The sequence below is a fragment of the Bombina bombina genome, chromosome 5 (assembly GCF_027579735.1).
Source record: "Bombina bombina isolate aBomBom1 chromosome 5, aBomBom1.pri, whole genome shotgun sequence".
NCBI classification, from domain to species: Eukaryota; Metazoa; Chordata; class Amphibia; order Anura; family Bombinatoridae; genus Bombina; species Bombina bombina.
In genome coordinates, this window is record NC_069503.1 from 270197882 (window position 1) to 270220988 (window position 23107).

The 23107-nt window shown below is 42.4% G+C and overlaps 1 protein-coding gene across 1 annotated transcript in view; it reads left to right on the top strand.

Annotated features, from left to right (window-relative positions):
- GTPBP10 (GTP binding protein 10) overlaps positions 1-23107 on the top strand; it is a 194703-nt gene that overhangs the window by 81119 nt on the left and 90477 nt on the right. Inside the window, exon 5 of the mRNA XM_053713989.1 lies at positions 17404-17477. Within this exon, the coding sequence (XP_053569964.1) occupies positions 17404-17477 (74 nt within the window). The remainder of the gene's footprint in view (positions 1-17403; positions 17478-23107) is intronic.

A 23107-nucleotide genomic window follows, 5' to 3' on the forward strand; every position in this document is an offset into this window, starting at 1 on the left:
GAGGAAGATACCTGTGTCATTTGTTCCAATGCCAAGGTGGAGCCCAATAGAAATTTATGTACTAACTGTATTGATGCTACTTTAAATAAAAGCCAATCTGTACAAATTGAACAAATTTCACCAAACAGCGAGGGGAGAGTTATGCCGACTAACTCGCCTCACGTGTCAGTACCTGCATCTCCCGCCCGGGAGGTGCGTGATATTGTGGCGCCTAGTACATCTGGGCGGCCATTACAGATAACATTACAAGATATGGCTACTGTTATGACTGAAGTTTTGGCTAAATTACCAGAACTAAGAGGCAAGCGTGATCACTCTGGGGTGAGAACAGAGTGCGCTGATAATACTAGGGCCATGTCTGATACTGCGTCACAGCTTGCAGAGCATGAGGACGGAGAGCTTCATTCTGTGGGTGACGGTTCTGATCCAAATAGATTGGATTCAGATATTTCAAATTTTAAATTTAAATTGGAGAACCTCCGTGTATTACTAGGGGAGGTTTTAGCGGCTCTTAATGATTGTAACACTGTTGCAATACCAGAGAAATTATGTAGGTTGGATAAATACTTTGCGGTACCGGCGAGTACTGACGTTTTTCCTATACCTAAGAGACTAACTGAAATTGTTACTAAGGAGTGGGATAGACCCGGTGTGCCGTTCTCACCCCCTCCAATATTTAGAAAGATGTTTCCAATAGACGCCACCACACGGGACTTATGGCAAACGGTCCCTAAGGTGGAGGGAGCAGTTTCTACTTTAGCTAAGCGTACCACTATCCCGGTGGAGGATAGCTGTGCTTTTTCAGATCCAATGGATAAAAAATTAGAGGGTTACCTTAAGAAAATGTTTGTTCAACAAGGTTTTATATTGCAACCCCTTGCATGCATCGCGCCGATTACGGCTGCGGCAGCATTTTGGATTGAGTATCTGGAAGAGAACCTTAGTTCAGCTACGCTGGACGACATTACGGACAGGCTTAGAGTCCTTAAACTAGCTAATTCATTCATTTCGGAGGCCGTAGTACATTTAACCAAACTTACGGCTAAGAACTCAGGATTCGCCGTTCAGGCACGTAGGGCGCTGTGGCTAAAATCCTGGTCAGCTGATGTAACTTCTAAGTCCAAATTACTTAATATACCTTTCAAGGGGCAAACTTTATTTGGGCCCGGTTTGAAAGAAATTATCGCTGACATTACAGGAGGTAAGGGCCACGCCCTGCCTCAAGACAAAGCCAAAGCTAAGGCTAGACAGTCTAATTTTCGTCCCTTTCGGAATTTCAAAGCAGGAGCAGCACCAACTTCCACTGCACCAAAACAGGAAGGAGCTGTTGCTCGTTACAGACAAGGCTGGAAACCTAACCAGTCCTGGAACAAGGGCAAGCAGGCCAGGAAACCTGCTGCTGCCCCAAAGACAGCATGAACCGAGGGCCCCCGATCCGGGACCGGATCTAGTGGGGGGCAGACTCTCTCTCTTCGCCCAGGCTTGGGCAAGAGATGTTCAGGATCCCTGGGCGCTAGAGATCATATCTCAGGGATACCTTCTAGACTTCAAATTCTCTCCCCCAAGAGGGAGATTTCATCTGTCAAGGTTGTCAACAAACCAGATAAAGAAAGAAGCGTTTCTACGCTGTGTACAAGATCTGTTATTAATGGGAGTGATCCATCCGGTTCCGCGGTCGGAACAAGGACAAGGGTTTTACTCAAACCTGTTTGTGGTTCCTAAAAAAGAGGGAACTTTCAGGCCAATCTTGGATTTAAAGATCCTAAACAAATTCCTAAGAGTTCCATCGTTCAAAATGGAAACTATTCGGACAATCTTACCCATGATCCAAAAGGGTCAGTACATGACCACAGTGGATTTAAAGGATGCTTACCTTCACATACCGATTCACAAAGATCATTACCGGTATCTAAGGTTTGCCTTCTTAGACAGGCATTACCAGTTTGTAGCTCTTCCATTCGGATTGGCTACGGCTCCAAGAATCTTCACAAAGGTTCTGGGTGCCCTTCTGGCGGTACTAAGACCGCGAGGAATTTCGGTAGCTCCGTACCTAGACGACATTCTGATACAAGCTTCAAGCTTTCAAACTGCCAAGTCTCATACAGAGTTAGTTCTGGCATTTCTAAGGTCGCATGGATGGAAAGTGAACGAAAAGAAGAGTTCTCTCTTTCCTCTCACAAGAGTTCCATTCTTGGGGACTCTTATAGATTCTGTAGAAATGAAGATTTATCTGACAGAAGACAGATTAACAAAGCTTCTAAATGCATGCCGTGTCCTTCATTCCATTCAACTCCCGTCAGTAGCTCAATGCATGGAGGTGATCGGCTTAATGGTAGCAGCAATGGACATAGTACCCTTTGCACGTCTACATCTCAGACCGCTGCAATTGTGCATGCTGAGTCAGTGGAATGGGGATTACTCAGACTTGTCCCCTACTCTGAATCTGGATCAAGAGACCAGAAACTCTCTTCTATGGTGGCTTTCTCGGCCACATCTGTCCAGGGGGATGCCATTCAGCAGGCCGGACTGGACAATTGTAACAACAGACGCCAGCCTACTAGGTTGGGGCGCTGTCTGGAATTCTCTGAAGGCTCAGGGACAATGGAATCAGGAGGAAAGTCTCCTGCCAATAAACATTTTGGAATTGAGAGCAGTTCTCAATGCCCTTCTGGCTTGGCCCCAGTTAAAAACTCGGGGGTTCATCAGGTTTCAGTCGGACAACATCACGACTGTAGCTTACATCAACCATCAAGGAGGGACAAGAAGCTCCCTAGCAATGATGGAAGTATCAAAGATAATTCGCTGGGCAGAGTCTCACTCTTGCCACCTGTCAGCAATCCACATCCCGGGAGTGGAGAACTGGGAGGCGGATTTCTTGAGTCGCCAGACTTTTCATCCGGGGGAGTGGGAACTTCATCCGGAGGTCTTTGCCCAAATACTTCGACGTTGGGGCAAACCAGAGATAGATCTCATGGCGTCTCGCCAGAACGCCAAACTTCCTCGCTACGGGTCCAGATCCAGGGATCCGGGAGCGGTTCTGATAGATGCTTTGACAGCACCTTGGAACTTCGGGATGGCTTATGTGTTTCCACCCTTCCCGCTGCTTCCTCGATTGATTGCCAAAATCAAACAGGAGAGAGCATCAGTGATTCTAATAGCGCCTGCATGGCCACGCAGGACTTGGTATGCAGATCTAGTGGACATGTCATCCTGTCCGCCTTGGTCTCTACCTCTAAGACAGGACCTTCTGATACAGGGTCCATTCAAACATCAAAATCTAACTTCTCTGAAGCTGACTGCTTGGAAATTGAACGCTTGATTTTATCAAAACGTGGTTTTGCTGAGTCGGTTATTGATACCCTGATACAGGCTAGGAAGCCTGTTACCAGAAGGATTTACCATAAGATATGGCGTAAATACCTATACTGGTGCGAATCCAAAGGTTACTCCTGGAGTAAGGTTAGGATTCCTAGGATATTGTCCTTTCTACAAGAAGGTTTAGAAAAGGGTTTATCGGCTAGCTCATTAAAGGGACAGATCTCAGCTCTGTCCATCTTGTTACACAGGCGTCTGTCAGAAAATCCAGACGTCCAGGCTTTTTGTCAGGCTTTAGCTAGGATCAAGCCTGTGTTTAAAACTGTTGCTCCGCCATGGAGTTTAAACCTTGTTCTTAACGTTCTACAAGGAGTTCCGTTTGAACCCCTTCATTCCATTGATATAAAGTTGTTATCTTGGAAAGTGTTATTTTTAATGGCTATTTCTTCGGCTCGGAGAGTCTCTGAGTTATCAGCTTTACATTGTGACTCTCCTTATTTGATTTTTCATTCAGATAAGGTAGTTCTGCGTACAAAACCTGGGTTCTTACCTAAGGTAGTCACTAACAGGAACATCAATCAAGAGATCGTGGTGCCTTCCCTGTGCCCGAATCCTTCTTCAAAGAAGGAACGTCTTCTACACAATCTGGATGTAGTTCGTGCCCTCAAGTTCTACTTGCAGGCAACTAAGTATTTTCGACAAACGTCTTCCCTGTTTGTCGTGTACTCTGGTCAGAGGAGAGGTCATAAGGCTTCGGCTACCTCTCTCTCCTTCTGGCTTCGTAGCATAATTCGTTTAGCCTATGAGACTGCTGGACAGCAGCCTCCTGAAAGAATTACAGCTCATTCTACTAGAGCTGTGGCTTCCACTTGGGCCTTTAAGAATGAGGCCTCTGTTGAACAGATTTGCAAGGCTGCAACTTGGTCTTCGCTTCATACTTTTTCCAAATTTTACAAATTTGACACTTTTGCTTCTTCGGAGGCTATTTTTGGGAGAAAGGTTCTTCAGGCAGTGGTTCCTTCTGTATAATGAGCCTGCCTATCCCTCCCGTCATCCGTGTACTTTTGCTTTGGTATTGGTATCCCAGAAGTAATGATGACCCGTGGACTGATCACACATAACAGAAGAAAACATAATTTATGCTTACCTGATAAATTCCTTTCTTCTGTTGTGTGATCAGTCCACGGCCCGCCCTGTTTTTTTAAGGCAGGTAAATATCTTTTAAATTATACTCCAGTCACCACTTCACCCTTGATTTCTCCTTTCTCGTTGATTCTTGGTCGAATGACTGGGAGTGACGTAGAGGGGAGGAGCTATATGCAGCTCTGCTGGGTGAATCCTCTTGCATTTCCTGTTGGGGAGGAGTTATATCCCAGAAGTAATGATGACCCGTGGACTGATCACACAACAGAAGAAAGGAATTTATCAGGTAAACATAAATTATGTTTTTTTCGTAATTTTAGTTTATTTAATTTAATTGTAATTAATTGTAGTTAGTTTAGGTAATTAGTTTAATGATAGTGTAGTGTTAGGTGTAATTGTAACTTAGGTTAGGGTTTATTTTACAGGTAATTTTGTACTTATTTTAGCTAGGTAGTTATTAAATAGTTAATAACTATTTAATAACTATTGTACCTAGCTAAAATAAATACAAAGTTGCCTGTAAAATAAAAATAAATCCTAAGCTAGATACAAATGTAACTGTTATATTGTAGCTAGCTTAGGGTTTATTTTATCGGTAAGTATTTAGTTTTAAATAGGATTAATTTATTTAATTATGTTAAATTAATTTCGTATAATTTAAATTATATTTAAATTAGGGGGGGTTAGGGTTAGACTTAGGTTTAGGAGTTAATAAATTTATTATCGTAGCCGCGACGTTGGGGTCGGAAGATTAGAAGTTAATTAATGTAGGTAGGTGTCAGCGACGTTGGGGGGGCTGATTAGGGGTTAATAAATGTAATGTAGGGTTCGGCTATGTTAGGGGCAGCAGATTAGGGGTTCATTAGTATAATGTTGGTGGCGGCGGAGTCCGGAGCGGCAGATTAGGGGTTAATAGTATAATGCAGGCGGCGACGATGTCGGGGGTGGCAGATTAAGGGTTAATAAGTGTACGATTAGGGGTGTTTAGACTCGGGGTTCATGCTAGGGTGTTAGGTGTAGACATAACTTTTATTTCCCCATAGGAAACAATGGGGCTGTGTTAGGAGTTGAACGCTGCTTTTTTGCAGGTGATAGTTTTTTTTTCACCCAGCTCAGCCCCATTGTTTCCTATGGGGAAATCGTGCACGAGCATGTTTTGCCAGCTTACCGCTACCGTAAGCAACGCTGGTATCGAGGTGAGATGTGGAGCTAAATTTTGCTCAACGCTCACTTTTCTGAGGCTAACGCCGGCTTAAAGAAAACTCGTAATACCAGCGTTGTCTAAAGGGAGCGGTAAAGAAAAAAAGGCTTGTTAGCACCGCACAGCCTTACCGACAAAACTCGTGATCTAGCCGATTGTTTTTAGTAAGCAAACCTGTTCCTGTTACACATTGCAAAGACAGACCAGACTAAGGGAAAAGGTACATTTATTGCACAGGGGGCATATTCACATACCTGAAAATAACATAGAATAGGATCATATTGATGATGCAGATTTTATTTTTTTATAGCAGATTTCAGCAGGCAGGTCATAAGCTTAGCAGACAGCACTGTGTACAATATTGTGAATACAGTAGTCCCAAATCAACATACATGTCTATTAGTAAAAACTCCAGATCAAATTTATCTTATCTTTTTGTTTTAAAATATTGATAATCCCTTTATTACACATTCTCCAGTTTAGCATAACCAACACAGTTATATTAAAGGGACACTGAACCCAAAATTTTTGTTTCGTGATTCAGGTAGAGCATGAAATTTTAAGCAACTTTCTAATTTACTCCTATTATCAAATTTTCTTGATTCTCTTAGTATCTTTATTTGAAATGCAAGAATGTAAGTGTAGATGCCGGACCGTTTTTGGTGAACAACCTGGGTTGTTCTTGCTGATTGGTGGATAAATTCATCCACCAATAAAAAAAAGTGCTGTCCAGAGTCCTGAACTAATTAAAAAGCTTAGATGCCTTCTTTTTCAAATAGAGATAGCAAAAGAACGAAGAAAAATTGATAATAGGAGTAAATTAGAAAGTTGCTTAAAATTGCATGCTCTATCTGAATCGTGAAAGAAAAAAAAAGAAAAAAAAGTTCAGTGTCCACATGAACTAGCAGCCTCCTGTTGTGAAAAGCTAATAAAAAAGCATGCGATAAGAGGCTGCCTATAGAGCCTTTGAAACAGGCAGACATTTAGAGGTTTAAATGTTATAAAGTATATTAATCTAACAATGTTGGTTGTGCAAAGCTGGGGAATGGGTAGTAAATGTTATCTATCTTTTTAAACAATAATAATTTTAGTGTAGACTGTCCCTTTAAATCAAAATATAACCATGATATTACAAGTTACTGACTAGAATGTCATGTTTCACAAAGATATATGTAAAAGTCTCTCCCACTGCATTTATAGGTGGCACTGTAAGCTCTGCAGCATGAGCAGCAACACCTCAGTGGCAGATCAGTGATTGCTGTTGTCACATAATATCATGTGGGGATGTGTACACCAGATATTTGAATGCAGGTCTTGTAGTGCATTGTACAGTATGCATGTGTGAATCACTGTGACCTTGATACCGTTATCCTACTGTATGATATTTTACCATTTATTATACTACATACCAGATTTGTATAGGTTTTATAACCTGTTTAGGTTAATGAAAGTATAAGTAAAAATAACTTCAAAACCATACAACACCCCTTGATTACATGTTTTTCATAATTAATAACAAATTCATCTCTTCTACAAGATACGAGTCCATGGATTTCATCCTTACTTGTGGGATATTATCCTCCTGCTAACAGGAAGTGGCAAAGAGCACCACAGCAGAGCTGTATATATAGCTCCTCTCTTCCCCTCCAGTCATTCTCTTTGCCTGTGTTATACTAGGAAGAGGTAAAGTGAGGTGTTAGTTTTATTTTCTTCAATAAAGAATTTTTTTATTTTAAATGGTACCGGTGAGTACTATTTTCCTCAGGGGGTTATGGAAGAAGATTTCTGCCCTGAGGTTGATGATCTTAGCAGATGTAACTTATATCCACGCTGGTTCCCACAAGACTTCTGAAGGTAACACATGAGACATCTTCAGTGTGGAGACCGGTTTCATGCTTCAAGCAGCATTAAGGTATGTGCAGCCTTTTATTTCTGAGGAGACTTGATATATCAGATCTGGATGGCATTTATTTCCCTGTATGGGAATGGGGTCCCTTGTTTTTTATTTTTTTGCTAGTTGACATTATAAGGGCATTATATGACACTATGGGAGAGGCAAAGAAAAACGATTCATAGAGTTTTTATTTTGGCAATAACCAGTATGACTTACTGGGATGTGTTTTGGGGTGTATATTGTTTTTTGGATAAACCAACAAGTTTAAGTTAAATTTTGAGACAATTTAACGTTATTTAAGCAGTTTTGGAAAAATTGTTCACTTTTTAATTCCTTAAAGGCGCAGTACACGTTTTTCAAAAGTTTATTTTAAGCAATAAATAAAGTGTTTAAACGACTTCTGTGGTTATTACTAGTCTGTTCAACATGTCTGACATTGATGAATCTGAATCTCATTGTTCTATGTGTTTAGAAGCTATTGTGGAACCCCTCTAACATTGTGTACCTCTTGTACTGAAAGAGCCTTACATTGTAAAGACCCATATTTTAGGTCAAGAAAGTGTGCCTAAGGATGATTCTCAGTCTGAAGAGAATCAGGATATGCCATCCAATTCTCCCCAAGTGTCACAACCTTTAACGCCTACACAAGCGACGCCAAGTACTTCTAGTGCGTCTAATTCCTTTACTCTGCAGGAGATGGCTGCAGTTATGTCAACTACCCTTACAGAGGTGTTCTCTAAATTACCAGTGTTACAGGGTAAACGCAGTAGGTCAAGTATTAATGTAAATACTGAATCCTCTGATGCTTTATTAGCTATTTCTGATGTACCCTCAGTGTTCTCAGTTGGGGGTCAGGGAAGTGCTGTCTGAGGGTTAAATTTCAGACTCAGGGAATGTATTACCTCAGACAGATTCGGATGTTATGTCCTTTAAATTTAAGCTTGAACACCTCCGCCTGTTACTTCGGGAGGTTATGCGACTCTGGATGATTGTGACCCTATTGTAATGCTCGGACAGTGGAATGGGGATTATGCAGATTTATCTCCTCTGATATATCTAGATCAAGAAACCAGAGACTCTCTCTTCTTTGGTGGTTGTCGCCGGATCTTCTGTCCCAGGGGACTTGTTTCTGCAGACCCTCGTGGGTGATAGTGACAACGGACGCCAGCCTACTGGGCTGGGGGGCAATCTGGAATTCCCTGTAGGTTCAGGGTGTTTGGATTCAGGTGGAGTCTCTACTTCCAATCAATATTCTGGAACTGAGAGCAATATTCAATGTGCTTCAGGAGTGGCCTCAGTTGGCTTCGGCCAAATTCATCAGTTTCCAGTCGGACAACATCACGACTGAGGCATATATCAATCATCAGGGGGGAACAAGGAGTTCCTTAGCGATGATAGAAGTATCCAAGATAATCCGATGGGCGGAGGCCCACTTTTGTCATCTGTCAGCAATCTACATCCCAGGAGTAGAGAACTGGGAAGCGGATTTTCTAAGTCGACAGAACTTTCATCCGGGGAGTGGGGACTCCACACGGAGGTGTTTGCCTCATGATTCTCCGATGGGGCGGACCGGAATTGGATCTGATGGCATCTCGACAGAATGCCAAGCTTCCAAGATACGGATCCAGGTCGAGGGATCATCAGGCCGAACTGATAGATGCCTTGGCAGTGCCTTGGTCGTTAAGCCTAGCTTATGTGTTTCCACCATTTCCTCTCCTTCCACGCATGATTGCTCGAATCAAACAGGAGAGAGCTTCAGTAATCCTGATAGCGTCTGCATGGCCACGCAGGACTTGGTATGCGGATCTAGTGGACATGTCCTCTCTGCCACTATGGAAACTTCCTTTGAAGCAGGATCTTCTCATTCAAGGTCCTTTCCAACATCCAAATCTAATTTCTCTGCAGCTGACTGCGTGTAGATTGAACGCTTGATTTTATCTAATGAGGATTCTCTGATTCGGTCATCAATACTTTGATACAGGCTAGAAAGCCTGTCACTAGAAAAATCTATCATAAGATATGGCGTAAATATCTTTATTGGTGTGAATCCAAGGGTTACTCATGGAGTAAAGTTAGGATTCCCAGGATTCTGTCTTTTCTCCAAGAAGGATTGGAGAAAGGGTTATCAGCAAGTTCTTTAAAGGGACACATTTCTGCTTTGTCAATTTTGTTTCACAAACGTTTGGTAGACGTTCCAGATGTTAAGTCTTTTTGTCAGCCTCTATCTAGAATTAAGCATGTATTTAGACCAATTACTCCTTCCTGGAGTTTAAAGGGACAGTACACTGTAAAATTGTTTTTCCATAAATGTATTTTAAATGACTTGTTATACCAACTGCAGAGTATAAATTATTTGAGAAATTGCATTTTCGGGTTTATTTGTGTATCTGAAGTAGCTGGTTTTGTGCTTTGAAACCACAGCCTATTACAATGGGTTGAGCTTCAGGTAATATCAGATCTCATTGTGTTATCACTTTTATGTACACAGACTTGCTTCTTATCTTATATTTGTCTGGAACACCAAAGCTCAATACATAGAGTGAACAATGGAAAATGATAATTTCTCTTGTTAAGTGTATCCAGTCCACGGATCATCCATTACTTGTGGGATATTCTCCTTCCCAACAGGAAGTTGCAAGAGGATCACCCACAGCAGAGCTGCTATATAGCTCCTCCCCTCACTGCCATATCCAGTCATTCTCTTGCAACTCTCAACAAAGATGGACGTAGTAAGAGGAGAGTGGTGTATTCTAGTTAGTTTTTTAACTTCAATCAAAAGTTTGTTATTTTTAAATGGTACCGGAGTGTACAGTTTCATCTCAGGCAGCATTAGAAGAAGAATCTGCCTGTGATTTCTATGATCTTAGCAGAAGTAACTAAGATCCACTGCCGTTCTCACATATTCTGAGGAGTGAGGTAACTTCAGAGGGGGAATGTCGTGCAGGTTTTCCTGCAATAAGGTATGTGCAGTTAATATATTTATAGGGATGGAATTTGCTAGAAAAATGCTGCTGATACCGGATTAATGTAAGTTAAGCCTTAAATGCAGTGATAGCGACTGGTATCAGGCTTATTAACAGAGATACATACTCTTATAAAAGTGTAATATAAAACGTTTGCTGGCATGTTAATCATTTTTATATATGTTTGGTGACAAAACTTATTGGGGCCTAGTTTTTTTCCACATGGCTGGCTTGATTTTTGCCTAGAAACTGTTTCCTGAAGCTTTCCACTGTTGCAATATGAGTGGGAAGGGCCTATTTTAGTGCTTTTCTGTGCAGATAAAAATACTGACAGAGACATTCAGCTTCCCTCTGCATGATACAGGACATCTCTGAAGGGCTCAAAAGGCTTCAAAGTCGTGTTTGAGGAGGGTAACAATCACAGTAGACTGTGGCAGTTGTTGTGACTGTGTTTAAAAAACGTTTTTGTCATTTATTATTCTGTTTTTGTTATTAAGGGGTTAATCATCCATTTGCAAGTGGGTGCAATGCTCTGCTGACTTGTTACATACACTGTAAAAATTTTGTTAGTGTAACTGCCTTTTTTCACTGTTATTTCAAATTGTCAAAATTTGTTTCTCTTAAAGGCACAGTAACGTTTTTTATATTGCTTGTTAACTTGCTTTAAAGTGTTTTCCAAGCTTGCTAGTCTCATTGCTAGTCTGTACAAACATGTCTGAAACAGAGGATACTTGTTCATTATGTTTAAAAGCCATGGTGGAGCCCCATAGGAGAATGTGTACTAAATGTATTGATTTCACCTTAAACAGTAAAGATCAGTCTTTATCTATAAAAGAATTGTCACCAGAGGGGTCTGTCGAGGGGGAAGTTATGCCGACTAACTCTCCCCACGTGTCGGACCCTTCGCCTCCCGCTCAAGGGACGCACGCTAACATGGCGCCAAGTACATCAGGGACGCCCATAGCGATTACTTTGCAGGACATGGCTGCAATCATGAATAATACCCTGTCAGAGGTATTATCCAGATTGCCTGAATTGAGAGGCAAGCGCGATAGCTCTGGGGTTAGACGAGATACAGAGCGCGTAGATGCTGTAAGAGCCATGTCTGATACTGCGTCACAATATGCAGAACCTGAGGACGGAGAGCTTCAGTCTGTGGGTGACGTCTCTGAATCGGGGAGACCTGATTCAGAGATTTATAATTTTAAATTTAAGCTTGAGAACCTCCGTGTATTGCTTGGGGAGGTATTAGCTGCTCTGAATGACTGTGACACAATTGCAGTGCCAGAGAAATTGTGTAGGCTGGATAAATACTATGCAGTGCCGGTGAGTACTGATGTTTTTCCAATACCTAAAAGGCTTACAGAAATTATTAGTAAGGAGTGGGATAGGCCCGGTGTGCCCTTTTCCCCACCTCCTATATTTAGAAAAATGTTTCCAATAGATGCCACTACACGGGACTTATGGCAGACTGTCCCTAAGGTGGAGGGAGCAGTTTCTACTTTAGCAAAGCGTACCACTATCCCGGTTGAGGACAGTTGTGCTTTTTCAGATCCAATGGATAAAAAATTAGAGGGTTACCTTAAGAAAATGTTTATTCAACAAGGTTTTATTTTACAGCCCCTTGCATGCATTGCGCCTGTCACTGCTGCGGCGGCATTCTGGTTTGAGGCCCTGGAAGAGGCCATCCATACAGCTCCATTGACTGAAATTGTTGACAAGCTTAGAACTCCTAAGCTAGCTAACTCATTTGTTTCTGATGCCATTGTTCATTTGACTAAACTAACGGCTAAGAATTCTGGATTCGCCATCCAGGCGCGTAGGGCGCTATGGCTCAAATCCTAGTCAGCTGATGTGACTTCAAAGTCTAAATTACTCAACATTCCTTTCAAGGGGCAGACCTTATTCGGGCCTGGTTTGAAAGAAATTATTGCTGACATTACTGGAGGTAAGGGTCATACCCTTCCTCAGGACAGGGCCAAATCAAAGGCCAAACAGTCTAATTTTCGTGCCTTTCGAAATTTCAAGGCAGGTGCAGCATCAACTTCCTCTGCTTCAAAACAAGAGAGAACTTTTGCTCAATCCAAGCAGGCCTGGAAACCTAACCAGTCCTGGAACAAGGGCAAGCAGGCCAGAAAGCCTGCTGCTGCCTCTAAGACAGCATGAAGGAGCGGCCCCCTATCCGACAACGGATCTAGTAGGGGGCAGACTCTCTCTCTTCGCCCAGGCGTGGGCAAGAGATGTTCAGGATCCCTGGGCGTTGGAGATCATATCTCAGGGATATCTTCTGGACTTAAAAGCTTCTCCTCCACAAGGGAGATTTCACCTTTCAAGATTATCTGCAAACCAGATAAAGAAAGAGGCATTCCTAAGATGCGTACAAGATCTCCTTGTAATGGGAGTGATCCATCCAGTTCCGCGGACGGAACAAGGACAGGGGTTTTATTCAAATCTGTTTGTGGTTCCCAAAAAAGAGGGAACCTTCAGACCAATTTTGGATTTAAAGATCCTAAACAAATTCCTCAGAGTTCCGTCATTCAAGATGGAAACTATTCGAACCATTTTACCCATGATACCAGAGGGTCAGTACATGACCACAGTGGACTTAAAGGATGCCTACCTTCACATTCCGATTCACAAGAATCATCATCAGTTCCTGAGGTTTGCCTTTCTAGACAGGCATTACCAATTTGTAGCTCTTCCATTCGGGTTGGCTACAGCCCCAATAATTTTTACAAAGGTTCTGGGCTCACTTCTGGCGGTCCTAAGACCGCGAGGCATAGCGGTGGCTCCTTACCTGGACGATATCCTGATACAGGCGTCAAGCTTTCAAATTGCCAAATCTCCTACAGAGATAGTTCTGGCATTCCTGAGGTCGCATGGGTGGAAAGTGAACGAAGAAAAGAGTTTTCTATCTCCTCTCACGAGGGTTTCCTTCCTAGGGACTCTAATAGATTCTGTAGAAATTAAAATTTACCTGACGGAGTCCAGGTTATCAAAACCTCTAAATGCTTGCCGTGTTCTTCACTCCATTCTGCGCCCCACGGTGGCTCAGTGCATGGAAGTAATCGGCTTAATGGTAGCGGCGATGGACATAGTGCCATTCGCGCGCCTGCATCTCAGACCGCTGACAAGAGATTCTCTTCTCTGGTGGTTATCTCGGGCCCATCTGTCCAAGGGTATGACCTTTCGCAGACCAGATTGGACAATTGTAACAACAGATGCCAGCCTTCTAGGTTGGGGTGCAGTCTGGAACTCCCTGAAGGCTCAGGGTTCATGGATTCAGGAGGAGAAACTCCTCCCACTAAATATTCTGGAGTTAAGAGCAATATTCAATGCTCTTCTGGCTTGGCCACAGCTAGCAACACTGAGGTTCATCAGATTTCAGTCGGACAACACCACGACTGTGGCTTACATCAACCATCAAGGGGGAACCAGGAGTTCCCTAGCGATGTCCGAAGTCTCCAAGATAATTCGCTGGGCAGAGACTCACTCTTGCCACCTGTCAGCAATCCATATCCCAGGTGTAGAGAACTGGGAGGCGGATTTTCTAAGTCGTCAGACTTTTCATCCATTCATGGACTCTGCCTCTGAGACAATACCTTCTAATACAAGGTCCTTTCAATCATCCGAATCTACTTTCTCTGAGACTGACTGCATGGAGATTGAACGCTTGATCCTATCAAAGCGTGGCTTCTCCGAGTCAGTAATTGATACCTTAATAGAGGCACGAAAGCCTGTCAGCAGGAAAATTTACCACAAGATATGGCGTAAATATCTTCATTGGTGTGAATCCAAGAATTACTCATGGAGTAGGGTTAGGATTCCTAGGATATTGTCCTTCCTCCAAGAGGGTTTGGACAAAGGATTATCAGCTAGTTCTTTAAAGGGACAGATTTCTGCTCTGTCTATTCTTTTACACAAGCGTCTGGCAGAAGTTCCAGACGTTCAGGCATTTTGTCAGGCTTTAGTTAGAATTAAGCCTGTGTTTAAACCTGTTGCTCCTCCATGGAGCTTAAACTTGGTTCTTAAAGTTCTTCAAGGGGTTCCGTTTGAACCCCTTCATTCTATTGATATCAAACTTCTTTCATGGAAAGTTCTTTTTCTGATGGCTATTTCCTCGGCTCGAAGAGTCTCGGAATTATCTGCCTTACATTGTGATTCTCCTTATCTGATGTTTCATTCAGATAAAGTTGTTCTGCGTACAAAACCTGGGTTTTTACCTAAGGTGATTTCTAACAAGAATATCAATCTAGAGATTGTTGTTCCATCATTATGTCCTAATCCTTCTTCAAAGAAGGAACATCTTTTGCATAATCTAGACGTAGTCCGTGCCTTGAAGTTTTACTTACAGGCTACTAAAGATTTTCGCCAAACATCTAACCTGTTTGTTGTTTACTCTGGACAGAGGAGAGGTCAGAAGGCCTCGGCAACCTCTCTTTCTTTTTGGCTTCGGAGTATAATCCGTTTAGCCTATGAGACTGCTGGACAGCAGCCTCCTGAAAGGATTACAGCTCATTCTACTAGAGCTGTGGCTTCCACCTGGGCCTTTAAAAATGAGGCCTCTTTTGAACAGATTTGCAAGGCTGCAACTTGGTCTTCGCTTCATACTTTTTCCAAATTTTACAAATTTGATACTTTTGCTTCTTCGGAGGCTGTTTTTGGGAGAAAGGGTCTACAGGCAGTGGTTCCTTCCGTTTAAGTTCCTGCCTTGTCCCTCCCATCATCCGTGTACTTTAGCTTTGGTATTGGTATCCCACAAGTAATGGATGATCCGTGGACTGGATACACTTAACAAGAGAAAACATAATTTATGCTTACCTGATAAATTTATTTCTCTTGTAGTGTATCCAGTCCACGGCCCGCCCTGTCCTTTTCAGGCAGGTCTAAATTTTAATTAAACTACAGTCACCACTGCACCCTATGGTTTCTCCTTTTCTCGGCTTGTTTCGGTCGAATGACTGGATATGGCAGTGAGGGGAGGAGCTATATAGCAGCTCTGCTGTGGGTGATCCTCTTGCAACTTCCTGTTGGGAAGGAGAATATCCCACAAGTAATGGATTATCCGTGGACTGGATACACTGCAAGAAAAATAAATTTATCAGGTAAGCATAAATTATGTTTTTATTACTTAACTATCCTGCATCCCACTGGGAGTGTAATCTATTCTGCTGGCTGTGTTTACTTAGGCTTGTAAATAGCGTATACGCCAGTATCAAAACTTTCAGTATAGGTTGGGAAACCACAAGCTAAATCAGCTATTTCAAATGCTGACATGTGAGTAAAGGAGCTACTTGCAACCAATTTAAAGGGACAGTATACACTCATTTTCATATAACTGCATGTAATAGACACTGCTATAAAGAATAAGATGCACAGATATTGATATAAAAAGGTAGCTGGAAAGCCCACTGTGAGTGGCAAATAAGACACTCCCCCCCTCCCCCTTCTTTTGCATATGAAAAGAAACTTTACACAAACAGGAGCAAGCTGGAGAAGGTAGCTGACGGTATTCACATAGAACTTTGGGGCTTGGTTAGGAGTCTGAAAATCAGAGCAATGTTATTTAAAAATAAGCAAAACTATACATTTATTTTAAAATAAAACTTTATGGGCTATATAAATAGATCATCTACAAAACATTTATGCAAAGAAAAAATGAGTGTATAATATCCCTTTAATACACTTTAGCAGGTAAAAAGCATCATTGGGAATAATTTAAAGGGGAGAAAGTTCTTGGGTAAACTGTCCCTTTAAATTTAGTTCTTAGAGTTCTTCAAGGGGTTCCGTTTGAACCTATGCATTCAATAGATATTAAATTGTTATCTTGGAAAGTTCTGTTTTTGGTTATTTCTTCTGCTCGAAGAGTTTCTGAGCTTTCAGCTTTACAGTGTGATTCGCCTTATCTCATATTTAATTCTGATAAGGTGGTTTTACGTACCAAACCTGGTTTTCTTCCTAAGGTTGTTTCAAATAAGAATATTAATCAGGAAATTGTTGTTCCTTCCTTCCTTGTGTCCTAATCCTTCTTCTAAGAAGGAGCGTCTGTTACATAACCTGGATGTGGTCCGTGCCTTAAAGTTCTACTTAAAGGCAACTAAGGATTTCCATCAATCATCTTCATTATTAATTGTTTATTCTGGAACGCGTAGGGGTCAGAAAGCTACGGCTACCTCTTTCTTTTTGGCTGAGGAGTATCATCCGCCTGGCATATGAGACTGCTGGACAGCAGCCTCCTGAAAGAATTACGGCTCATTCTACTAGAGCTGTGGCTTCCACATGGGCCTTTAAAAACGATGCATCTGTTGAACAGATTTGTAAGGCTGCGACTTGGTCGTCCCTTCATACTTTTTCCAAATTTTACAAATTTGATACTTTTGCTTCTTCTGAGGCTGTTTTTGGGAGAAAAGTTCTTCAAGCAGTGGTGCCTTCTGTTTAGGTCTCTGTCTTGTCCCTCCCTTTCATCCGTATCCTGTTGCTTTGGTATTGTATCCCACAAGTAAGGATGAAATCCGTGGACTCGTCGTATCTTATAGAAGAAATGGAAATTTATGCTTACCTGATAAATTGATTTCTTCTACGATATGATGAGTCCACGGCCCTCCCTGTCATTTTAAAACAGATTATATTTTTTATTATTTACAACTTCAGTCACCTCTGCACCTTTTAGTTTTTCCTTTCTCTTCCTATTACCTTCGGTCGAATAACTGGAGGTGGAGGGGAAGGGAGGAGCTATATATACAGCTCTGCTGTGGTGCTCTTTGCCACTTCCTGTTAGCAGGAGGATAATATCCCACAAGTAAGGATGAAATCCGTGGACACGTCGTATCGTAGAAGAAATTAATTTATCAGGTAAGCATAAATTTCCTTTTTTTTTTTTGTTTTAGGTTTCCAAATGCAGGAAAATCCTCTTTATTGACCAAAGTTTCTCATGCAAAACCCCAGGTCGCTGACTATCCATGTAAGTAATGATCAGCCTAAAAATACAATGCTTACTGTAATATTGGTTCCTGTTTCTCCAACATAGGTGTGTCCGGTCCACGGCGTCATCCTTACTTGTGGGATATTCTCTTCCCCAACAGGAAATGGCAAAGAGCCCAGCAAAGCTGGTCACATGATCCCTCCTAGGCTCCGCCTACCCCAGTCATTCTCTTTGCCGTTGTACAGGCAACATCTCCACGGAGATGGCTTAGAGTTTTTTAGTGTTTAACTGTAGTTTTTATTATTCAATCAAGAGTTTGTTATTTTAAAATAGTGCTGGTATGTACTATTTACTCTGAAACAGAAAAGAGATGAAGATTTCTGTTTGTAAGAGGAAAATGATTTTAGCAACCGTTACTAAAATCGATGGCTGTTCCACACAGGACTGTTGAGAGGAATTAACTTCAGTTGAGGGAACAGTGAGCAGAATTTTACTGCTTGAGGTATGACACATTCTAACAAGACGATGTAATGCTGGAAGCTGTCATTTTCCCTATGGGATCCGGTAAGCCATTTTTATTACAGACAATAAATAAGGGCTTCACAAGGGCTTTTTAAGACTGTAGACATTTTCTGGGCTAAATCGATTCATATAATAAACATATTTAGCCTTGAGGAATCATTTTAATCTGGGTATTTTGTAAAATAATATCGGCAGGCACTGTTTTGGACACCTTATTCTCTAGGGGCTTTCCCTAATCATAGGCAGAGTCTCATTTTCGCGCCGGTATTGCGCACTTGTTTTTGAGAAGCATGACATGCAGTCGCATGTGTGAGGAGCTCTGATACATAGAAAAGACTTTCTGAAGGCGTCATTTGGTATCGTATTCCCCTTTGGGCTTGGTTGGGTCTCAGCAAAGCAGATACCAGGGACTGTAAAGGGGTTAAAGATAAAAACGGCTCCGGTTCCGTTATTTTAAGGGTTAAAGCTTCCAAATTTGGTGTGCAATACTTTTAAGGCTTTAAGACACTGTGGTGAAATTTTGGTGAATTTTGAACAATTCCTTCATACTTTTTCGCAATTGCAGTAATAAAGTGTGTTCAGTTTAAAATTTAAAGTGACAGTAACGGTTTTATTTTAAAACGTTTTTTGTACTTTGTTATCAAGTTTATGCCTGTTTAACATGTCTGAACTACCAGATAGACTGTGTTCTGAATGTGGGGAAGCCAAGGTTCCTTCTCATTTAAATAGATGTGATTTATGTGACACAAAATTTAGAGAAAATGATGCCCAAGATGATTCCTCAAGTGAGGGGAGTAAGCATGGTACTGCATCATCCCCTCCTTCGTCTACACCAGTCTTGCCCACTCAGGAGGCCCCTAGTACATCTAGCGCGGAGGAGATTATGGACAGAATCCGTGCTCTCAAATTGGCTAATTCTTTCACCCTAGACGCCACTTTGCAATTGGCTAGGTTAGCGGCGAAAAATTCTGGGTTTGCTATTGTGGCGCGCAGAGCGCTTTGGTTGAAATCTTGGTCAGCGGATGCGTCTTCCAAGAACAAATTGCTTAACATTCCTTTCAAGGGGAAAACGCTGTTTGGCCCTGACTTGAAAGAGATTATCTCTGATATCACTGGGGGTAAGGGCCACGCCCTTCCTCAGGATAGGTCTTTCAAGGCCAAAAATAAACCTAATTTTCGTCCCTTTCGTAGAAACGGACCAGCCCCAAGTGCTACGTCCTCTAAGCAAGAGGGTAATACTTCTCAAGCCAAGCCAGCCTGGAGACCAATGCAAGGCTGGAACAAGGGAAAGCAGGCCAAGAAACCTGCCACTGCTACCAAGACAGCATGAACTGTTGGCCCCCGATCCGGGACCGGATCTGGTGGGGGGCAGACTCTCTCTCTTCGCTCAGGCTTGGGCAAGAGATGTTCTGGATCCTTGGGCACTAGAAATAGTCTCCCAAGGTTATCTTCTGGAATTCAAGGGGCTTCCCCCAAGGGGGAGGTTCCACAGGTCTCAATTGTCTTCAGACCACATAAAAAAACAGGCATTCTTACATTGTGTAGAAGACCTGTTAAAAATGGGAGTGATTCATCCTGTTCCATTAGGGGAACAAGGGATGGGGTTCTACTCCAATCTGTTCGTAGTTCCCAAAAAAGAGGGAACGTTCAGACCAATCTTAGATCTCAAGATCCTAAACAAGTTTCTCAAGGTTCCATCGTTCAAAATGGAAACCATTCGAACAATTCTTCCTTCCATCCAGGAAGGTCAATTCATGACCACGGTGGATTTAAAGGATGCGTATCTACATATTCCTATCCACAAGGAACATCATCGGTTCCTAAGGTTCGCATTCCTGGACAAGCATTACCATTTCGTGGCACTTCCTTTCGGATTAGCCACTGCTCCAAGGATTTTCACAAAGGTACTAGGGTCCCTTCTAGCGGTGCTAAGACCAAGGGGCATTGCAGTAGTACCTTACTTGGACGACATTCTGATTCAAGCGTCGTCCCTTCCTCAAGCAAAGGCTCACACGGACATAGTCCTGGCCTTTCTCAGATCTCACGGATGGAAAGTGAACGTAGAAAAGAGTTCTCTATCTCCGTCAACAAGGGTTCCCTTCTTGGGAACAATAATAGACTCCTTAGAAATGAGGATTTTTCTGACAGAGGCCAGAAAAACAAAACTTCTAAACTCTTGTCAAATACTTCATTCCGTTCCTCTTCCTTCCATAGCGCAGTGCATGGAAGTAATAGGTTTGATGGTAGCGGCAATGGACATAGTTCCTTTTGCGCGCATTCATCTAAGACCATTACAACTGTGCATGCTCAGTCAGTGGAATGGGGACTATACAGACTTGTCTCCGACGATACAAGTAAATCAGAGGACCAGAGATTCACTCCGTTGGTGGCTGTCCCTGGACAACCTGTCACAAGGGATGAACTTCCGCAGGCCAGAGTGGGTCATTGTCACGACCGATGCCAGTCTGATGGGCTGGGGCGCGGTCTGGGGACCCCTGAAAGCTCAGGGTCTTTGGTCTCGGGAAGAATCTCTTCTACCGATAAATATTCTGGAACTGAGAGCGATACTCAATGCTCTCAAGGCTTGGCCTCAGCTAGCAAAGGCCAAGTTCATACGGTTTCAATCAGACAACATGACGACTGTTGCGTACATCAACCATCAGGGGGGAACAAGGAGTTCCCTGGCGATGGAAGAAGTGACCAAAATCATTCAATGGGCGGAGACTCACTCCTGCCACCTGTCTGCAATCCACATCCCAGGAGTGGAAAATTGGGAAGCGGATTTTCTGAGTCGTCAGACATTACATCCGGGGGAGTGGGAACTCCATCCGGAAATCTTTGCCCAAATTACTCAACTGTGGGGCATTCCAGACATGGATCTGATGGCCTCTCGTCAGAACTTCAAGGTTCCTTGCTACGGGTCCAGATCCAGGGATCCCAAGGCGACTCTAGTAGATGCACTAGTAGCACCTTGGACCTTCAAACTAGCTTATGTATTCCCGCCGTTTCCTCTCATCCCCAGGCTGGTAGCCAGGATCAATCAGGAGAGGGCATCAGTGATCTTGATAGCTCCTGCGTGGCCACGCAGGACTTGGTATGCAGATCTGGTGAATATGTCATCGGCTCCACCATGGAAGCTACCTTTGAGACGAGACCTTCTTGTTCAAGGTCCGTTCGAACATCCGAATCTGGTCTCACTCCAACTGACTGCTTGGAGATTGAACGCTTGATCTTATCAAAGCGAGGGTTCTCAGATTCTGTTATTGATACTCTTGTTCAGGCCAGAAAGCCTGTAACTAGAAAAATTTACCACAAAATATGGAAAAAATATATCTGTTGGTGTGAATCTAAAGGATTCCCTTGGGACAAGGTAAAAATTCCTAAGATTCTATCCTTTCTTCAAGAAGGATTGGAGAAAGGATTATCTGCAAGTTCCTTGAAGGGACAGATTTCTGCCTTGTCTGTGTTACTTCACAAAAAGTTGGCAGCTGTGCCAGATGTTCAAGCCTTTGTTCAGGCTCTGGTTAGAATCAAGCCTGTTTACAAACCTTTGACTCCTCCTTGGAGTCTCAACTTAGTTCTTTCAGTTCTTCAGGGGGTTCCGTTTGAACCCTTACATTCCGTTGATATTAAGTTATTATCTTGGAAAGTTTTGTTTTTGGTTGCAATTTCTTCTGCTAGAAGAGTTTCAGAATTATCTGCTCTGCAGTGTTCTCCTCCTTATCTGGTGTTCCATGCAGATAAGGTGGTTTTACGTACTAAACCTGGTTTTCTTCCGAAAGTTGTTTCTAACAAAAACATTAACCAGGAGATAGTCGTGCCTTCTTTGTGTCCGAATCCAGTTTCAAAGAAGGAACGTTTGTTGCACAATTTGGATGTTGTTCGCGCTCTAAAATTCTATTTAGATGCTACAAAGGATTTTAGACAAACATCTTCCTTGTTTGTTGTTTACTCTGGTAAAAGGAGAGGTCAAAAAGCAACTTCTACCTCTCTCTCTTTTTGGATTAAAAGCATCATCAGATTGGCTTATGAGACTGCCGGACGGCAGCCTCCTGAAAGAATCACAGCTCATTCCACTAGGGCTGTGGCTTCCACATGGGCCTTCAAGAACGAGGCTTCTGTTGATCAGATATGTCGGGCAGCGACTTGGTCTTCACTGCACACTTTTACCAAATTTTACAAGTTTGATACTTTTGCTTCTTCTGAGGCTATTTTTGGGAGAAAGGTTTTGCAAGCCGTGGTGCCTTCCATTTAGGTGACCTGATTTGCTCCCTCCCTTCATCCGTGTCCTAAAGCTTTGGTATTGGTTCCCACAAGTAAGGATGACGCCGTGGACCGGACACACCTATGTTGGAGAAAACAGAATTTATGTTTACCTGATAAATTACTTTCTCCAACGGTGTGTCCGGTCCACGGCCCGCCCTGGTTTTTTAATCAGGTCTGATAATTTATTTTCTTTAACTACAGTCACCACGGTATCATATGGTTTCTCCTATGCAAATATTCCTCCTTTACGTCGGTCGAATGACTGGGGTAGGCGGAGCCTAGGAGGGATCATGTGACCAGCTTTGCTGGGCTCTTTGCCATTTCCTGTTGGGGAAGAGAATATCCCACAAGTAAGGATGACGCCGTGGACCGGACACACCGTTGGAGAAAGTAATTTATCAGGTAAACATAAATTCTGTTTTCTTTCTGTTTCTTCTTCATTTATGAGTTTGTTCTGAAGATATTTTGTGCCTCTTTATTTTCATGAAGTCTTTCTCTATTGTATAAGATACCTAAAGGTACAGTAAACACTTTGCTTTAGATAACTATTGTATTCAAATTTCAAAGCATCTTTGCATTATACTTTCATTATTATTTTTTACCCCTTTTCATGTAATTGAAAACTGAGGCTTTTCTAATTCTCATGATAAAGGGAAAAAAAGCACATTGCAGGTTTATCAAGGCTAACCCTCTACATATGTTTCCCTATTTGGCTTTAACAGATATAAACTGCAAAAAAAAAAATTATACTAACATTATGACCATGGCTAGCCTTGTCAGCTGCAGACTCAAGCTTGGCTCCTTCAAATGGGGCATTTGGTAGGTGGAGTCTCAGTATTGAAAAACAATTGCAGCAAACAAGATGTTTATTTAAAAAAATG